The sequence below is a fragment of the Xiphophorus maculatus genome, chromosome 4 (genome assembly GCF_002775205.1).
Source record: "Xiphophorus maculatus strain JP 163 A chromosome 4, X_maculatus-5.0-male, whole genome shotgun sequence".
Taxonomy (NCBI): domain Eukaryota; kingdom Metazoa; phylum Chordata; class Actinopteri; order Cyprinodontiformes; family Poeciliidae; genus Xiphophorus; species Xiphophorus maculatus.
Window position 1 is genome coordinate 34,534,512 of NC_036446.1, and position 21,023 is coordinate 34,555,534.

A 21,023-nucleotide genomic window follows, 5' to 3' on the forward strand; every position below is an offset into this window, starting at 1 on the left:
ATGTTATAGGGTTATCTTTTATATTACTTGAATAATATTTTTTATTTTTGAAGAACATGTTTGATCCGTGTTACACATAAAAAGTGAAAGGAAAGATATGGTCTGGTGAAATATATGTTTCTTTTGAATGGATTTGAGTCGTTCTCCATTGAAACATGTTCTGCAATGGGCTAAAGGATTTTGAAACAATAGATAACAAATTTATAGCGATTAATGAAGCATATTTTGGTAAATTAACTTAGGAAAACAATTATAGAAATTAAAAATATTATTGTGTTAGACATTTTCAGAGCATTAATTTAATGGAGCAAAAATGTTTAAAGAAATGTTTTGAAGAATCTGTTATTGATTAAAGTTATCACTAATCAGTAAAAGTACTCAGGTGGGATTATAATGATTTTTCTAAACTTGATTTTTGTTTTGATTTACATCCATTTAAAATGGTTCTGAATAGAACTTTAAATTCAACGACAAGCAAAAGACCTAGGTAAAATTGGTATATTCTGAAAATGCCTAGATTTGTTAAATTATACATTGACATTATAATTTCTCCAGGTCTAACTCTTTTGAATTTTTGTTTAAGGAAAGCATGTTGAATGTTTTAGACAAATAACTAGTAAGATCCAGTTTGTACTATAAAAGTAATTTAAATTGGACTGTCTAATTCACTTTGATATTCATTGTTTTGATGATAAATGTAAACTGTACAACTGCAACAAATTTTAAGCTTTTTGTTTATTGTTTTGTTTGTTTAGTTCTATTTTATAAGATTGGTTTAAGAGAAAGATCTGCATATGTTTAACATTTTGGCAAAACATTACTTTGGAAACATGTTTTTTGAAGCTGGTGGTAACAGGGTTTTGTGCATTAGTTTTCTCTGTTATTGCCTGTATATGTCTGTCCTACATCTGCTGAAGATCTAATACTTTCTTTGTCTAGTGTTTTGTTTCAGAAGAGGCAACACTTACAGAAACGTGAAGTGACATGGAAAATACAGATACTGATCCGACATACATCGATGCCATCGGAGTCCCTCGTGGAGTGCCTGATGAATATAAATTAGTTGATCAGGGTGGGGTTGAATCTACAATTTGTTGGTGGTGCACGATTAACAAAAACGTAGACGGAATAAATTACATCCATTACAATGTACAAAAACTGGGAAACTGGACACAGGCTGGTTTCGAGACAGTGTATGAACAGCTGGCTGCTACTTCACTGATGGCTTTTCAGAACCGCATAGCTCTTGACATGCTGCTGGCTGAGAAAGGAGGGGTGTGCATGATTTTTGGAGAAAAATGTTGCACATTTTTACCAAACAATACAGCAGCTGATGGAAGCTTAACGAAGGCCATTACAGGGCTCCGCACCCTTAATGGCAAAATGAGGGAACACTCTGGAGTGGATACTTCCATGTGGGATGCATGGATGGATGCTTTTGGGAAGTATAGAAACCTTGTGTCCTCTGTCTTAGTATCAATTGCAGTTTTTGCTGCAATTTTGACTTTGTGTGGATGTTGTTTTGTTCTGTGCCTGCGTTCTTTGTTTAACCGTCTCATTACCACAGCGATTTCACCCATGGAGGACCAGATGGCACAGATGTATCCTTTATTAGAGAAAAAATCTGGTGTTGACAAAGCCTACTCTGATGATGACTCTTCTTCTGACAGGTATCCAGATCCTAATTTTTGGACTGGGTATAACCCCTGAGTGTAAAAATGTTTGCTTTCCAAAACATGAACTTCCAGTTTGAAAATCATTTGAAGTGACTGTTTTTAGAGGGATAAGGGGCATGGAACAAATATTCGATAAACAGGAGGGAACTGTTGGATAAATTGCATTATTAGTAATTATCAAATATTTGTTGTATCATGTAGCCTTGTAGTTACATTTAGATAATGTTTCTGTGTGTTAAATAACTTTGATTCTATCCTGAGACTGCCCTGGGAAATAGGGGTGACAGCTACTCTCAGCAGCTGTTGCCCTGCAGGACTTCCTACAAGACAGAGGTATTAATTGCTCCCAGCAGAGTTTAACAGGCCTGACAATAAACTCTGCTCTGTGCTTCTTTGTGATACAAAGCCGTTGCTTTGAAGCTATGCAATGTGTCTGGTTTCACACCGGGCCTGGAGCAAGAAAGATTTAGAGTATAGATAACATGTGTCTAGAAGTGAATGTTATTTAGCGCTGCAACCATGTGATGAATGCTTTGACCCCACCCCATAGGGTTGCAGCGCCCCTTGTGGCAGGTTCCTAAAGATCAATAAAATAGAGGGAGCGGGAGATGTGTTTCCAGAGTAGGTGGAGATTTGTAACTGGAAACATCTCTCTGTCTGCTCTCCTCGCGAGTATAAAAGAATCTAACTCTCTTGTCTTTCCTGTATTTGTTTAATTGTCTCTAATAGGTATTTAGACCTGACACAACTTTCATTCATGCTTGACATCTTTACCATGAGAATATATTTAAACAGCTACTGTTCCAATAAACCTAAATGGGGACCAAACAGTCAAAATCAGCAACACAATCAATCCATTTTTTATTGAGTGCTACGAAAGTATTTTAATTTATGCATGCACTGTGTACATGTTTGAGAAGGGCGTTTTGCTGTAATTCACACTGAAAAAAATAGTCAAAAGCCTTTCAGCAGAAGGCTCCTGTTATTCATTCGTTCTACCACATATAGACATATCAATCAACCATGCTTACAGCAGTAAAAGATAGCATGCCATGCAAAATACCAATTAGCTCAAACTGTAATTGTGTAGGCCTAGCATTCACTGTAAATCTTGTTTCCTTGGGCTAAGAATTTGAACAAATGTTCCCAAAATACGTTCTCTGTTTGTAAACACCATATTATTCATACTTACCATCATGCAAGATGTTTCTAAGACCTTTATTAATGGTAAAAGCAGAATCTCAGAAAGAAAGAAATTCTGCACCATATACCTGAATAATGCACTCCATTAGGTATTCCTGAGCCAATGAGTCTCTACAGTTCACAACTTGCTCCAGGACTCCAGGAAGGACAATCTGTGGATAATAGGAAAGACAATAATTCTATTGCAATGCTCACTAGGCATAAAGGGTACATGAATATCCCAGTACAGAATAGAAAAGAACAGTCTTTAATTTGTTCCTCAGAGGGATAATGTGCAATCAGCACAATAAATACTGTAAAGCATGTATCGTATTTATTGTAATTAACAGCTGAACTGTATCAGATGGAGCTAAATCAATCTCAGAAAGATTCAAAGCGCACAATAAGATCCACATGTGTAAAATAAAATTTCTAAGCATACAACATAATTCACAAATGTGTACAACATAAATATGTACCTTAACAGACACATTTGTATAATTTACGTGTTTCAAACTGCACAAGTAACAATACACTATGCATAGAAATTGCCAAAAGCGTGTGCACAAATTACCAGCTGAGGACGGATCGGTCAACACAAGGGCATGGATCAGCTTGCCTGTACTTTCGACTTTTAAGGATTTCTTATTGCATGAGATTTTCAAGCGAGATGATACGTTCAAGGCTGGGATATCTGACAATTGTAATTGTAATTCTGTGTCCAGGGAAGAAGAAAAGCTCGGATATCTGAATATTGTCAAACTTAATGGAAATACTGTTTTTCCGACTTGGCCAAGCATATTGTAGCTTTAAATTACAACAAATTTCTCTTACGTCAGATTTGATATAAACAGGAATTTTAAAACAACTGAAGCTAAGAGAGACCTAGTAGCTTCAGGTAACTAACAGGTATCAATTTTTTTTTAAAGAAATTTTTATTAGTTATTTACATATAATTTCCAGTGCAAGCATTTGCAACTAAAATTACAATCTTACATTACTACTTATACTGTACATCATTTCATTAACACAAAAGGGAATATAATAACCAAAGGACGGGAGAGGAGGGACCGATATTCCATGTCACATTAGAGGTCAGACACATTCTGGGGCTTATGTCTGCTTATTTCCAAGCCCAAATGAGCAACTTCACGTTCAAAAACGAGCCCAAAAAGCGCAACCCGAGACTCATTAAATTTGCTAGCGACTTTAAAATTAAAAAAAAAGCCCACAGCCGCTTATAATAATCAGACTTGGCGACAGAAACTCAAAGTAGTTCCTGTTTTTCTCCCTCTTCCCTCCTTGTTTACATTTCTGTCGCATAAAAACGGCAATCACTCGACAAGATGCGTAACGGAAATAAAATAAAATTCCAAAAGAAAATAGTAACGCACAGTAATGCAAAATGATTTTGATAAGTAACTGTAGTCTGACTACTGGATATGAAATAGCAACGCGTTAGATTACTCGTTACTGTAATCTAAGTGGTCCGATGTCAGTAACGCGTTGCTAACATCACTGATAATAACTGACAGAGATGGTTGTTACAGTAACTCTGCCCCCAAGAGAACTGCTTGATCCAAAAATTGCTAGAGAACCTTACTTTGTCTGGGTCTCTGAACATCGTTTGGGTCTCAAATTTTCAGTCTTACTCAAAAACTACTTTTAATACATTATAATTAGTTGTACTATCTGGAATATTTAAACTCATTTTGTCTATTTAGTAATAATTTGTCTATTTCAGTATTTTGCTACCAAACTCAAAAATTATTCACATAAAAATTAAATTGACAGAAAACAGATCAGCTTAACAACAGAAATTCAATGTTCTCGCCCTGCACTCTAGAGTTATAAATGATAAAGCTTGGATATTCTGGGAGAAAAAGACACACTTACCTGTTTGTACTTGTCCACATTCACACCCTCTAGTTGACTGAGGCGAACTAGATTGGTGCCCACCAGAATCCTAAGTTCCTGTCGTTCTTTTTCTCTCTTCTCTCGGTCTCTGCTGTGACCTTGATGCTGCATTCGAACCCACAATTTGTTCATTTCAGCAAAGTTCAGAAGGACAAAGTCTATGGAGTCATTAATATCTCCAGTCATCTCCTCTGAGCCCCTGAGAAACAAAAATAAATATGACTCAACACTTTTATTCCTCTTTTACCCAACCAAAAAATTTGAGTGAGAGCTGAAAAATGGTAATGGTAAATATTCCAACAGTGAGATGTCAAAATACACTGCATGGCCAAAAAAAAAGTCGCCACCTGGATTTAACTAAGCAAATAGGTACAAGCCTCCTATTGGATAAGTACTGCATAGGCAATTATCTTTCAGCTGGCAACAAGTTATTTAACCCCAGCTGATGCAATGAGTAACTCCTCATTTCTTAAACAACCATGGCAAAAGACACATCCTGTGGTCGTGGAAAAGACATCAGTCTGTTTTAGAAGGGTCAAATCATTGGCATGCATCAAGCAGAGAAAACATCTAAGGAGATTGCAGAAACTACTAGAATTGGGTTAAGAACTGTCCAACGCATCATTAAAAACTGGAAGGATGGTGGGGAACCATCGTCTTCCAGGAAGAAATGTGGTCGGAAAAAAATCCTGAATGATCGTGATCGGCGATTACTTAAACGTTTGGTCAAATCAAATCGAAGAAAAACAACAGCAGAACTCAGGAGTATGTTTAATTGTGAACGCAAAAGCATTTCCACACGCACAATGCAAAGGGAACTCAAGGGGTTGGGATTGAACAGCTGTGTAGCCGTAAGAAAACCTCTAATCCGTAAGGCTAACCAGAAAAAAAGGCTTCAGTTTGCTAGGGAGCATAAAGATTGGACTCTGGAGGAATGGAAGAGGGTCATGTGGTCTGATGAGTCCAGATTTACCCTGTTCCAGAGTGATAGGCGCATCAGGGTAAGAAGAGAGGCAGGTGAAGTGATGTATCCTAGTGCCTACTGTACAAGCCTGTGGGGGCAGTGCTATGATCTGGGGTTGCTGCAGTTGGTCAGGTCTAGGTTCAGCAGCATTGTGTGCCCAAAGAATGAGGTCAGCTGACTACCTGAATATACTGAATGACCAGGTTATTCCATCAATGGATTTTGTCTTCCCAAATGGAACGGGCATATTCCAAGATGACAATGCCAGGATTCATCGGGCTCACATTGTGAAAGAGTGGTTCAGGGAGCATGAGACATCTTTTTCACACATGGATTGGCCACCACAGAGTCCAGACCTTAACCCCATATAAGATCTTGGTGAAAGATTAATGCAACACTGGATGGAAATAAATCTTGTGACACTGCAGAAGCTTATTGAAACAATGCCACAGCGAATGCGGGCTGTAATCAAAGCTAAAGGCGGTCCAACAAAATATTAGAGATTGTGACCATTTTTTGGTGGCGACTTTTTTTTTGGCCAGGCAGTGTATGTCAAAGATGTCAAATATGACCTAAACGAAATTTGACTTTGTAATTTGACGCCTTGAAATTGAGCCTGTCTCTTTAAGCGTCTCCTACTCTTTCTAACACTCCACCTTCCGCACGTCATCACAACAGTGAACATAGGAATGTTGACATCGTTCCTACAGGCACTGTACTGAGTAGTTCCACCAGGTGTTTGCTAATTGGTGCTGCCACAAGTCTGGAGGAGCTGTGTGGAGACGCCGTCCCCACAGGGCAGAGGTTCTCTGTGAGGCAGAAGCTCAGCTGGAGCTTGCAACTCCAAGAAGGGGCTCGGTGGATATGTGCTTAAACGCTTGCTTGAGCAAGCGTTTAGGCACAACCAAATGGCTGCAATGGAGATTTAGGGATTCTTCAAACATGCATGAAAGAATCAAAGCAGCACTCCAGGTATGTTTTTGATGAGGGACTACCCATAGCATGATATAAAGCTTAAAAAACGTCTAAGTTACATAATTCTCCCTTTAATAAACACAAGATTTCTCACTTTATTTACTTGAGTTGTAATTAGAGATGGCATAGTTACTTTGAAAAAGTAACTAATCGAATTACTGATTACTTCTTGAAAAAGTAACTTAGTTAGATGACTGATTAGAATAGAATAGAATTCAACTTTATTGTCATTGCACTGTCACAAGTACAAGCAACGAGATGTAGTTTGCATCTATCCAGAAGTGCTCTACGAGATATAAATATTTATTTACAGATGTACAAGACTATGTATGTATGGACTATAAGGGGTTATAGCAAAAGATATAGATATTGTGTATAAATATAAATATGGGAGCTATATGCACAGATTATACAAATTATACAGAATATACAAGAATGTTAGGGAATGGATTATAGATAAATAATGGCAGACAAAATTTACAGGTTGTATGTGTGTGTGAAGAAAACAGTCCGTGATGTGTGTGTGTGTGAGAATAGTCCATGTGTTATTGTTGTATGAGAGGATAGGGGAGTACAGTCCTTATAGTTTATGTTTTATGACAGGAGGCGTTCAAAAGCGTGACAGCTGTGGGAAAGAAGCTGTTCCGGTGCCTGGTGGTTCTGGTCCGTAGGCTTCTGTAACGCCTTCCAGAGGGCAGGAGGGAAAAGAGTGTGTGTGCTGGGTGAGTGGAGTCCTTTGTGAATTTCCTGGCCCTTTTCAAACAACGCTTCCTGTAGATGTCCTTGATGGCAGGGAGCGGTGCCCCGGCGATATACTGGGCAGTTTTCACCACCCTCTGCAGCGCCTGCCGGTCGGAGACAGAGCAGTTCCCATATCAAGCTGTAATACAGTTGGTGAGGATGCTCTCAATGGTGCAGCGGTAGAAGTTCGTGAGGATCTCTGAGGACAGGTGGTTCTTCCTCAGGGTCCTCATGAAGAAGAGGCGCTGATGCGCCTTCTTAATGAGTTTGGAGCAGCTGGTCATCCAAGTCAGGTCCTTGGAGATGTGGACTCCCAGGAACTTAAAGGTGTCCACACGCTCCACCACTGTCCCCTTAATGTGGATGGGTGGATGTAGGTCAGCGTTCCTCCTGAAGTCCACGATAAGCTCCTTGGTCTTCTCGGTGTTCAGCTGCAGGTTGTTTTTGTCGCACCACTCAGCCAGACGGTCTACCTCCTCCCTGTAAGCGGCCTCGTCATTATCTCTGATGAGGCCGATCACCGTGGTGTCGTCTGCGAACTTGATGATGGCGTTAGAGCCATGGACAGTTCTGCAGTCATAGGTGAAGAGGGAGGAGAGGAAGGGACTCATCACACAGCCTTGTGGCACTCCGGTGTTTATGATGATGGTGGATGAGAAGTGGTTGTCCAGCCGGACATGTTGAGGTCGACTGGTCAGGAAGTCGAGCAACCAGTTACATATAAGTGGACTGATGCCGAGGTCTGTGAGTTTGGTAATGAGTTGTGATGGGATGACAGTGTTGAATGCTGAACTAAAATCTAAGAACAGCAGTCTGGCGTAAGTGTTCTTACTGTCCAGGTGAGAAAGGACAGAGTGCAGCGCTATAGAGACTGCATCCTCTGTGCTCCTGTTCTGCCTGTATGCAAATTGGTGGGGTCTAGTGTGGGGGGGAGACAGGATCTGAGGTGTGCTAGGACCAACCGCTCCAAGCACTTGGTAATGATGGCGGCGCGTGTAGACGCTGCGGCTCGGAGCTCCCGTGTTTTCGTTTTTTTTAGCCTGTTTTTATTGATATCTTCGCTCAACACACTACTGGAAGCCGTTACAACTTACAGCAGATTAGAACTGTGGGACATAGGAACACAGTTTGGACTTCACACACCCACCAAGCTGGACTTTATTCCTCCAGAGCTGCTACGAACACCTGGGACTATGATCATTCCCCCCCTGCTGCCAAGGCGACGGAGGAGGCAGCGCAAACAAAAGAGGGGTAAGAGAGCCGGCGTGCGTGCTAGGCTACAAGCTAGCCCTCATAAACCGGCCCTCCCCAGCCTCTTCCTCACCAATGCCAGGTCCCTCGTCAACAAAATCGACGAGATGCGACTCCGGATTACTTCTCGCCGGATGGACAGCTGTGTGACTGTTGTCACAGAGACCTGGCTGGAGGACAACATCCCGGACGCAGCGGTGGAGATAACGGGGCGCGCTCTGTTCCGGGCGGATCGGACTGCAGCTTCGGGTAAGGGCAGAGGCGGAGGTTTGGCATTGTATGTACACAATGCCTGGTGTACAGCCACACACTCTGTCGGCACATTCTGCTCTCCTGACTTGGAATATCTGGCGGTGAAATGCAGACCCTTCAAGTTGGTGAGAGAACTCTCGTCCATTGTGATCGTGGCCGTCTACATACCACCGAGGGCTAATGCTAAGCTAGCATTAGAGGAGCTGTACTGCCTGATCAGCGTGCAGATGAACTCCAACCCGGAGGCGGCCGTGATTGTGGCGGGGGACTTCAATCACGTGGAACTGAAGGCTGTGTTTCCCAAATTCCACAAATCCATAAACTTTCCCACCAGAGACAATAACATTTTGGACCAGGTATACTGCAATATCCCCGGAGCCTACAAGGCTGTAGCAGCTCCACATCTGGGCATGTCTGACCACATCTCAGTGGAGCTGATTCCTGTCTACAAGCCTCTGGCCTGCAGAACTAAGCCGACCACCAGAATAGTTCAGGTCTGGACTGAGGAGGCCTCCTCTGCACTTCAGGACTGCTTTGAGCATACAGACTGGAGTGTGTTCAGGGACGGCGCAGACTTGGAGGAATACTCATCGTCCGTTCTGTCCTATGTTCAGTTCTGCACCGACGCTGTCCTCCATGTTAAGACCATAAAAGTGTTTCCAAACCAGAAACCATGGCTGGACAGCACAGTACGGGCCCTGCTGAAAGCCCGGGATGCTGCCTACAGGTCTGGAGACAGGTTGGCTTATAGCAGGGCCCGGTCGGAACTGAAAAAAGGTATTAAGCAGGCCAAGCTCCAGTACAAACAGCAGATTGAGGAACATTTCATCAACAACAACCCCCGAAGCATGTGGAGAGGCATTAGAACCATGACGGACTACAAACACAGCACTCAGCTGACCAGCCGCGACCCCACCCTGCCTGACACCTTAAACAGTTTCTTTGCCCGCTTTGACAGGGCGGGCAGCAGAGAAGCCGTACATCTACCCCAACTGGAAGAGCAGCACCAGCCTCTCGTCCTGCAGAAGCATCAGGTGACGTCCACCCTGAGGAGGATCAACACCCACAAAGCTCCAGGACCGGACAAGGTGTCAGGCCAGACGCTGAAAACCTGCGCCGACCAGCTGGCAGGAGTGTTTCTGGACATTTTCAATCTGTCCCTGCAGCTCGCCATGGTTCCTGAGTGCCTCAAGTCTTCCACCATCATCCCTGTACCGAAGAAGAGGTCCATCACCAGCCTGAACGATTACCGGCCCGTCGCTCTGACCCCGGTGATCATGAAGTGCTTTGAGAGGATTCTTCTGAGGTACATCAGAGACTTCATCCCCGCAAACCTGGACAGCCTTCAGTTCGCCTACAGAGCGAACCGGTCAACAGAGGATGCTGTCTCCATCACTCTGCACACAGCCCTGACCCATCTGCAGCATCCCAACACCTACGTCAGGATGCTATTTGTAGACTTCAGCTCAGCATTTAATACCGTCATCCCAGACAAGCTGGTGCTGAAGCTACTCGAGGTGGGGCTGCCAGCTTCACTGTGCCACTGGATCAGAGACTTCCTCACCAACAGGCCTCAGGTGGTGAGAATAAGTGGCTCAACATCGTCCCCACTGGTCCTCAACACAGGCACGCCGCAGGGCTGTGTGCTCAGCCCAGCTCTCTTCACCCTGTTTACACACGACTGCGTGGCCATCCACCCCACCAACACAGTCGTGAAGTACGCGGACGACACAACAGTAGTGGGTCTCATTTCAGACAACAACGAGACCCACTACAGAGAGGAGATTCTGCAGCTCACTCAGTGGTGTTCAGCCAACAACTTGGTGCTGAACACAGGGAAGACCAAGGAGGTCATTGTGGATTACAGAAGGTCCAGGAGGACGGATCACACTCCCCTTTTCATAGATGGAGAAGTGGTGGAACGTGTGGACAACATCAAGTTCCTGGGCCTCCACATCACTTCTGACCTCTCCTGGAACACAAACACCTCCCACCTGGTGAAGAAAGCACAACAAAGGCTCTTCTTCCTCAGGAAACTGAGACGGGCTGGACTTTCCTCACGGCTGCTCGTGAACTTTTACAGGGCGATGATCGAGAGCATCCTCTGCCTCAACATGACTGTGTGGTATGGTAGCTGCACAGCATTGGAGAGGAAACAACTGACACGGGTGGTGAGAACAGCACAAGGCATTGTGGGATGCCCCCTCCCAGACCTGGACTCCATTTACACAGACCGGGTCAAGAAGAGAGCTGGATCCATAGCCATGGATTCCAGCCACCCGGGCCACAGACTGTTTGTGCCGCTGCCATCAGGCAAGCAGTACAGGAATATACGGACTACAACAAATAGACTGAGAAACAGTTTCTTCCCCACAGCCGTCAGAGCCATTACTCCCTGCCGTCCCCCCCTCCCACACATATCATAACCTCGCAGTCACACATACATATCCCCCACCCCCACACGGCCATATTGTTCTGCACTTTGCACTGTCACATTATCTGTACTTTGCCATAATTGGACCTGCTGCTACTTCTTTGGTGTGGTTGAGTGCCTTTAGTTAATTTAGTTGTATATATTGTTATTATTATTATTGTGTGTTTGCTTATTTATACTGTATATATTTGACCTTTTGCACGGGAGCTGCAATGGAAATTTCGTTGAATTCTGTTCAATGACAATAAATGCTATCTATCTATCTATCTATCTATCTATCTATCTACCGGACGGTAGTCATTGAGTCTGGTTGGGTTGGGATTCTTGGGGATTGGGACGATGGAGATAGACTTGAAGCAGGTCGGTACTACAGCGCGGGCCAGGGACAGGTTGAAGATGTCCGTCAGCACTCCTGCCAGCTCCCCAGAGCACGTTCTGAGGACACGTCCAGGTATGCCATCAGGACCCGCAGCCTTGTGGGATTTAATCCTGCTCAGAGCCGCTCCTACGTCAGTGGGGAGGAAAGTCAGCGGCTGTTGGCCTGGGGTGGTAGCTGCTTTGGTTGCAGTTGTGGTATTCCCTCTCTCAAAACGAGCATAGAAGTTGTTAAGTTCGTTGAGGAAGGAGACATCAGTAGAAGCAGGGGTGGTATTGGGGTTCTTGTAGTCTGTGAGAATCTGGAGGCCTTGCCACATACGTCGGGGGTTGGCATTAGAAAAATTATCCTCCACCTTCCTTTTGTAGTGGTGTTTGGCCTTCTTGATTTCCTTCTTCAGCTCAGCCCTGGCTGCACTGTAAGTCTGTGCATCCCCTGACCTGAAGGCGATGTTGCGGGCCTTCAACAGGAGACGAACGTCTCGGTTCATCCAGGGTTTACTTGATTTGGAAAGTAACTAAGTTACAATCAAAGTAACTTTTTTAGTTACTTTCAGCAGCTACTAACAACAACGCCCCGCCACCTGTGAATGGCGGAGCGATTCACAGTATTGACAAAGTATGAGCTTTGCCAATACTTAATTGCAAATTATTTTATAATGGTAACATCAATAATGTGTCTCCATTTATAAGGTTGAACTGAAGGGGAGATTGTTTAATGGTTACAACAGTACAAAAAAAACTTTAGTAATTTGTGTGTGTTTTTGTGTGTTCCAGTATTGTCTGGAAAACTATAAATAGGATTTCAGACCCCCTGCCCTCCAGCGTCCAGGTTCTGTGTTACGGCCCTGCGTTTGGTGTCAGAGCACAGCGCACAGATCTCCTCCTGCAGCTCCACAGCTCAGATGTCCCGCTGCACAAATTTGTGACATTTATCTTAATATTAATCATTATAATGGCGTTTAGTTGCACAGCTTTACAGACTAGTTAATTCGTGGCTGTTTTCACGTTTATTGCGCTGTTCATATTAGTCTCAATGTTTGCAGTTTTCTGGAGCGCAACGCGAAGCTCGACGTCATTCACAGGTATTTATATTACCTTGATATTAAAGACACAGCGGGACGGGTCATCCGGGAAATGATGGACCTGGAAGGCCTGACTAAACCTACCTGGTTGTGTGGGGTTTATGTCTGCTTACTTCCAAGCCCAAAAATCACAACCCTCCACTCATAAAATCTGCAAGCAACTTTAGAAAAAAACAAGCCCAAAGCTGCTTATTATAATCAGACTTGGCGACAGAAACTAAAAATAGTTCCTGTTTTTCCAGCAATAAAATGCGCATCTCCTTCTTCCCTCCATTGTTTATGTTTGTGTCGCTGCTGATGCTGTTGCAAATCAGTCACTCCCCAAGACGCATAAAGAAGATAAAATTAAATTTACAAAAGAAAATAGTAACGCAAGGTAACGCAAAGTAATTTCAATAAGTAATTGTAGCCTGTCTACTGGATTTGAAATAGCAATGCATTAGATTACTCGTTACCGACAAAAGTGGTCCGATGTCAGTAACGCGTTACTTAGTAACGCTTAGTAAAAACGCTTAGTAATAAACAAATTCACTTATTTTGTTTCACGGAAACCTGGCTTTATCAAGAGGACTATGTTAGCATAAATAGTCAACTCCTAATTATTTAAATTTTCACATTGCTCAAATTACTGGGCAAAGAGGAGTATTAACCATCTTTCAGATAGATTTGCTGTGCAATTATTTGCCAATTAATGGCTAAAAGTCTTTCAAATATCTAATCTGTAGTTTTCTTAATTACAAAGTGATGAAACTTTTTTATAACCATAACTGTGCAGACTATGCACAGCTCTACATAATTACATACTGAGTAGATGTACAGAACAAATCAATGTGTGGCTGTGCCATAACCACTATCATTTTAACTCGGTTGTCTATCGTCCCTATCATTTGCAAATGGGTACTTCTTATCAGAAATGTATCATTTCAAATCAGAAATAGTTAAATCAGAGACTGAAGAACAACAAAGCATGTTTTAAACTAACTTACTCTCATTGTCCTTTAATATTCATTAAAATGATTTAAAAAGTACAGGAAGTGAAGAAAAAATGTAAGTGACTTACTCCACTTGTTCTCCATCATCTGGAAGAATGTTACGGGTACACTGCAGCAGATAATTTCTCAGGAAGAGACCTCTGAGTGGGTGTTGGACGCCACGACACATCTCCACCAAGTCTTTCAGGATGTCTTTGCGAGACTGGGGAAAGGAGCGAACATACACTACGCCCACTGTGATCAGAAGATAGCTAAAGAAGGAAACAAGAAGGTAACATAAGTTTTTGAATTTTAAACAGTTTGAAATTGAAATTATTTTTCTACAACCTGACCTATCAACAGTCCACTGTTGAATTATGTGCAGCGTGTATGTTTACATATAATACACTGCTCACATACAAAAAATAAGTTATTGGTTAAAATTGTTCAGTTCTTCTTGTGAAAATTGGGGCCATTTTCTTGTACTGGATTTCATTATCTGGTCTAATTTTTTCTTCATTACCTATAAATCCCTCTATATTCACTAATAATCAAGTTCTTACACTGAAAATCTGGTTTCAATTTAGATGGCGTCTTAAGTTTGTTGCTGCCTTTTCTTTGTGCCCCTTGACTAACAATCACCTGTTTCCTCCATCTCTTTCGGATCCATCATTTTCAGTTTGGTATGATACAATAAATATGTACACATAACAAATAGGAAAGCTATACATGTCAGGGGTATTTTATAGTTTTGTTAATTTGTCTTACAAATATATTTTACCTGGTACGCAATTGTTTCATCATTTAAAAATTTGGAATTTTGCCTCTAAATGTTTCCCAAATTCTCCTTCTGTATTACCGGAACAGTCCTGGGAAAAAATTATTGCATATGAGCCACTTCACAAAGGCCTGATTTCAAAGATTTATAATTTTATTTTAACTCTAGAGGTTGATTCTAGTGTCAAAAATAAAAATGCATGAAAAAAAGAGTTGGGAATCCAGCTAACCGAAAGGTTCTGGAATGATGACATTGACAGAATTCAGTCTTCTTCCTCTTGTGCTTGTCTTATTTAAAGTTGTACATAGAGTTCATTTCTCAACATCTAGGGTTTCTGAGATTTACCCGAATGCTGTGGATATGTGTGATAAATGCAAAGGCTCTCCAAGTCATCTTGGCCACATGTTCTTTTTCTGTCCTAAATTTTATCAGTATTGGTCTAGTTACTTCTCCGTTTCTTCTGATCTCACAGTAAATTTGCAGTCTTGTCCATTTGCTGCTATATTTGGTATCCTCAACTCTTCTTTAGTACTAATTTCTGCTCAAAAGGATATTGCTTTTATATCTTTAATTGCTAGACGTTCTTTATTGTTACACTGGAAGTCTGATAAATCTGTCTGATAGATAAAAAGTCTGATAATTGCTGTGGGTAAAAGACAAGTTTGTTTTAAAGCCTGAAAAAATTAAATACACTTTACAAGGATCTACAGAAAGGTCTTACAAAAAATGGAAATGTTTTCTTTCCTATTTTACAGACTTGGAGCTTTTGCCCAACTGATGGTACTTGTCATTCTTTTGTTTTTGCTTATAAATATGGGTATACATATCAGAGTTTTTGGGGACTTAAGAGGTTGACTTTGGGGAGCTGAAATGGGAAAGGGGCTTGTTGTCTATTTTTATTCCTTTAGTTGAAAAAACAAAAAAAGGGCTGAAACTGGTGCATTCTATCTTTTGTAATGCAGTATTTTGTCAGCATTATATTAAATGTATGTATAGCTTTAGATGCATACTAAGTTTTTTATATTGTCATTTATTTTGTTTGATTAGCTCTAATAAAGGCATTTGACAAAAAAATGGTTTGCTTAATGCATCATTGTCCCAAAAGCACTGCAAAAACACAGAGTAAACACGACATACTTTTTGAGATTATTACTCACAGCCTGGGTATGATGTTCCCAGCATACTGGACCAGCTCATAAAGATCTGCCACCTTGCGTCCCTTGGCAAACTCATCGGTCAAATAAACCTCGAGATAGTGCAGTTCATCAGAGATGGCCATGTCTGAAACACTGTCAGGAACTAAAGCAAAATCAGTCTTTTCATATCAACACAATATCTAGCCAATAGATTTATGTCAACATAAGTTTGCAGTATAGCAGTATCAGAACTTTTTTCACCTACAAAATATACTTCCATCATTTATAATTTAATTAGGAAATGTCTGATACTGCCTTATGTAGCACTTCGTTTGATCAGAATGCATTCTCATATAAAAGTACAATATTATGGAATTTATTGCCCTCAGACTAATGTCATAACTGATTTCAAAATGTTCATCCATATGACCAAATCTTGGCTAAAAGAAAATCAAAAATATGTTCATTTGTAATATGCTTCAATGAGGGAAAAAGTAAATGTGGAACTGTATGGAAAAATGAATTAGTATTACATTGCTTAGAACATAAATGCAGCTCAGTGTATCTATGTGGTTATGCAAGGGTCTGAGGATGTGGAGGAGGGAATGAAATGTGAGGATGTATGCATGATCATTTAGGTAAATAAATGTATTCAATATTATACTGTTATATGCATTTATGTAAGCCTATTTTATAGAATTGCCCAACCAGCTATTAAAGTTGCAAATTATCAGTAGGTCTATGCTATTGTTGCAGATCATCAGCAACAAACTTTCATCTGTTATGTTTGTATGCACTGTCCCTGTTAAATAGATGAATATATAAAGTGCTGATGGTTATAGAATGTTTCAGCAGGAGCCAGTTGGTACCCATAAATATGTACATGTAGTTAAATTTGGGGAACAAAATGAGAAAAATCAACGCCCATCTCTGAAAATTCTATTTTTCTAAAGTACTTCAACTGTTTTTCCAATGACACAGGAGATAAGACATGAGACTAGCAAAAGACCAACATAAATACAAATGTAAAGGATACATAACTCATAGTAGCTTTTTGGAGAGAGCATGGATGTTCTCAGTTCACCTAGCATGTTGGAGGCATGCTTCAAAGCATCCATCAATTTGTTCTTATCCTGCAGAACACAAAACAAAGCCCATCTTTGAATGTATTATAAAACTGAACACAGCATACATAATTCAGGCCCTGTCATATTGCAAAAAAAGCTGCAATGATTATTTGAAAATGTGTATTTCCCGCAGAAAAATAAAACTGGCCTTAGATTGAATTGATGCCCTGTCACCAGGTTCAAGTTAATGTTTGACTTTACCCTAGTAAAACCATTTTAACAACTATATCTGTGTAAGAAAAATATGCTGAGGACTGGTTTTAGTAGCTCAGATGCCACAATTTGGAGGATTTGACTCCATCTGTTGATTTATAATCATGCAGGAAAAAAATCTTATTTTTCTACAAATGCTTCACAATAAGCATAGGTATGTTTTAAAGTGGACATATCATGCTTTTAAATCCTTTTCATATGTAAATCATTCACTTATCTACATAAAGTAGAAATGCCTCGCCCACATTCTTTGATGTAGGAGAACACTTTTTACAACTATAGTTATTCAATAGTTATCACTATTTTGATATATTGATAACTATTGAAGTAAAAGGCCTGAATTTCATGTTATTGTAGCCCCACAGACCTCTGGTTTACTCCAGTTCCCAGTTACTCAGAGCAACTTGTTTTGCTGAGGTCTTTTTAAATGTAAATGTATGTAAGTAAATATGTGTCACCAGCATTTGAACATGCCACTGAAATTTGAATTTATTTGTATATTTGTACTTACTATTTCAGTGTTCACATATATCCAGAATACATTTTTAACCTAAAGCATTTTTCATTGTTATTTTTACATTGGTAGAAATTTCATTTATTTTCACTTCAAGCTAAAATTTCACATTACTATTTCAAAGAAATCAACTTTAAGTCTTAAAAGTCAAAATTCAAATGCAATATTTTCAGTCTCCTCAGATTCAACTGGCCCAATTTTAGATGCTGTCTGAAATTCAGCATCTAAAAATTTAGTGTAAAAAAAAAAAAAAAAAAAGGAAGGTTGCATGCAGTCACATACATTAGCAAAATATGTCAGATTCCAACACCCAGTAATGATTGGGTGTTGGAATTATTCAGTTACACGTTTCTTAGTCACATGTTTCTAATCACATGACCTGATGTTTTATGCTTATGTGAAGGAGATCACATTGAAGGAAAACCATCACCGAGGCAGTCCTGGAAGCTAATGCTAGCTCAACAGTAAGTTTTACTACTTTTATTTTTATGTAGTATTGCTTTTCATACAGTATCTTGCAGCTCGATTTCGTAAACAGGTTATGGCGACTATGTTCTTTTTTTTTTTTTTACATTTCCCAGTTTGTTCACTTTATTGGAATACTTATTTTAGAAGTGTTTGGTGCACAAAATGGCTTATATTAAGGTAAATTCATGTCACCATATAACAATTTTATCATAAGACAACATAACAATTATTTTGCAGCCGGTCTGCCAAAAACAAATCTCTAGTCTCTCCTTAGAGCAAAGACTTTTTAAAATAAAACAGGTGGGGATTGGGCAGATAGCAAGAAGTAGAATACCAACACTGCATGTTGTATGATTAACAGCTACCCAGACCAATGTTTTAAATCAGGCTCCAAGGTAATGTACCAAACTTCATCAGCAAAAAAACAACAACAAAAAACCATATTACATAAATATAAAAGTATTAACTCACCGAATTTTGAAAAGTTGAATTTTTTTATATGCCGAATGTTTTAACACTGAAAAGTTAAACTGAAAAACAGCTATTAAAAATTTTACCACTCTGAAATAGCAATGTGATTTTTTGTTTGAAATTATAATAAATTAAATTTCAGCCATGTAAACATAATAATGAAACTTTTTTATTTTAAAATGTAGTCTGAACATATTTTAACGCAGAAAGAGTAAGTACAAGTATGCAACATTAAAATTTCAGTGGCATTTTTTATTCAAAACCTGGTTGACACATATTTGCTTCCATATAAATGAGACATTTCACACACTACCACCCTGCAGGGCGCAGAGTTCCACTCCACTCCACTCCTTTCGGTGGTGGAAAGGGGTGGAGTTTGACAGCAAACTCCACTCCTTTTCTGTGGTTAGACAGCAGCGATACAATTATCTACCGGCAGAGAAACTTTTTATTCCAAAGTTTATCAAAAATGCCCACATGCTTTGATGTAAGAAAGCAATTTAGATAACTATTGACCTTCAGTGGCTCAAGACAATGCTTAGTGATTCTGAAGTTGGTATGTCAAAAGCTGTAGGAGTTTGAGCAGATGTAATAAATTTTAAAAAGTAAAAATGCTGTCTTTGATCCAAAATGGACGACTTCCTGTTGGGTTTGAACCATATCGCCAGAAGACTTTTTTGTGGATCCTGTCAAGGTACATACGTATACTAAATTTTAGGATTGTTGGTCCCAGCATGGTTTGGAGCAGATTTTAAATTTTCTTTTTAAGATTTCTATTGGGCGCTGTGGATCAATTAGGCCACGCCCCTCTGGAAGCGCGTAGTCCACTCCCTGTTGGTGAGTGGATTATAATCGATAACAGTGAGCTTGGTGAAGCTTGGTTAAAGTATGTGGAATTTAGAGTATGTCAACGGTGTCACTTCTGATTAACTGACCTCCACCAAAAACTCTGCGCTTCAAAACAAGTCAGACCAACTTGACATGAGATCATCTTGACTAGCTTCAGGTGAGGGTCAGAGAAGGAAAAAAAACGCTCCCTGCTCTGAGGGTGCGGGGCTTATAAATCCACATAAGATTGTCGGCCATCCAATCTGGATCACTCATACTATATTTGGTGCAACTTGGCCATTGTGTCTGAAAGTTATAGCATTTTGTTTGCTTTGGCAAGTATACCAAGCTTACCGTTTTTCCAGGCTCCATAAACATGCTCAAAACTCACAACTTTCATAACTTTTAATGCCCAATCCCTTAACTGCATAATGACAAAAAATAAAGTCGATAGCTCAAAATCCCTAGGAGGAGTTTGTTAAAGTTTGAGATGTGTAAATGTGAAAAATGGCCAAAATTTTCCCTTTGACCCAAAATGGCTGCCTCCCTGTACATTTTAGGGCATATATTCAAGGTACATTTTGTCTAGGTTCAAGTGGATCTACCTATGTACCAAATTTCAGATCTCTACAGTATACGGTCAGCCCTAAGTCACGTTTGGGAATAGAAGAGCTGTTCTACACTTGTAATTCCATCAAAATACCGTAAATTCCAGACTACAGAGTGCACCTGATTAAAAACCGCATTCTCTAATTTTAGAAAGAAAATCAATTTAGTACTTCTACAGGCCACCCTGGACTTTAAGCCTGAGGTGTACCACATTCCAATGTGAGATATTTACACGTGAGGATTTTTTGACTTTTAATTTAATCCATATGGTAGCATAAGCAAATACATATTGCAACGCTTTTGTTTTTTTAAACAGTGTCTGTATCTTTAAACATACATACATATCAGTAACACACATGTTGCTTATGCTCATCAGACGCCGCTGGAACCACAACGCTTTGCAGGGCACGGACCCATCTCAGGGGTGAACCCACCACTGTATCTGATCCACACGAGCATAACTACATCCCCAATGCATTATGCGCATCATGTGCATATAAACAGCACAAACCTAGACCACACAAATACCTGTGTATTTGACCACATGAGCATGGTTCACAAAAACAGTGGATCTATTCGCTTTATTATTATTATTATTATTATTATTATTATTATGTTTTACTTAATTTATTTTTTTTACAAATTATGCTAAATAACAAAGATAGGAAAGAAAAGCCTACCCCTGTGATCCATTGGAGGTGAACGATGGAGATTCCCAGGTTCAGGTGACGTGTCTGAGACTCCCACTGGACCCCCCTTAGAAGTGCAAGACGGCTGTAACGCCGTTTATTCGTTTTTAGCGAGTTTCACTCCATAGTCATATGTAGGTTACAGAAAGAGTGCCAAGCCACCAAATAAATTAAACTGACCAATAACATTTAGGTTTAGGACAGACATGTTCTCCTCCCCACAGACTCACACAGATGTGGGCTATGTACAAGATGTTTTTAAACAAAATACCTTTTTTTACCCACAATGTTAATAGTAAAGACGATTAGATAATTAAAACATCCAGTAACTTTTTTTTTTTACTAAGAGAAATATCTCAAGCTATGC

At 40.2% G+C, this 21,023-nt stretch overlaps 1 protein-coding gene across 2 annotated transcripts in view; it reads right to left on the bottom strand.

Moving 5' to 3' along the window:
* The window catches only part of vps35 (VPS35, retromer complex component), a 48,675-nt gene that overhangs the window by 20,456 nt on the left and 7,196 nt on the right, over window positions 1-21,023 (bottom strand). For both annotated transcript variants that reach the window (XM_023332635.1, XM_023332634.1), the window contains 5 exons: window positions 16,774-16,870; window positions 15,759-15,882; window positions 13,913-14,095; window positions 4,755-4,974; window positions 2,948-3,031 (listed from right to left, as the gene is read on the bottom strand). In XM_023332635.1, coding sequence (XP_023188403.1) covers window positions 2,948-3,031; window positions 4,755-4,974; window positions 13,913-14,095; window positions 15,759-15,882; window positions 16,774-16,870 — 708 coding nt within the window. The remainder of the gene's footprint in view (window positions 1-2,947; window positions 3,032-4,754; window positions 4,975-13,912; window positions 14,096-15,758; window positions 15,883-16,773; window positions 16,871-21,023) is intronic.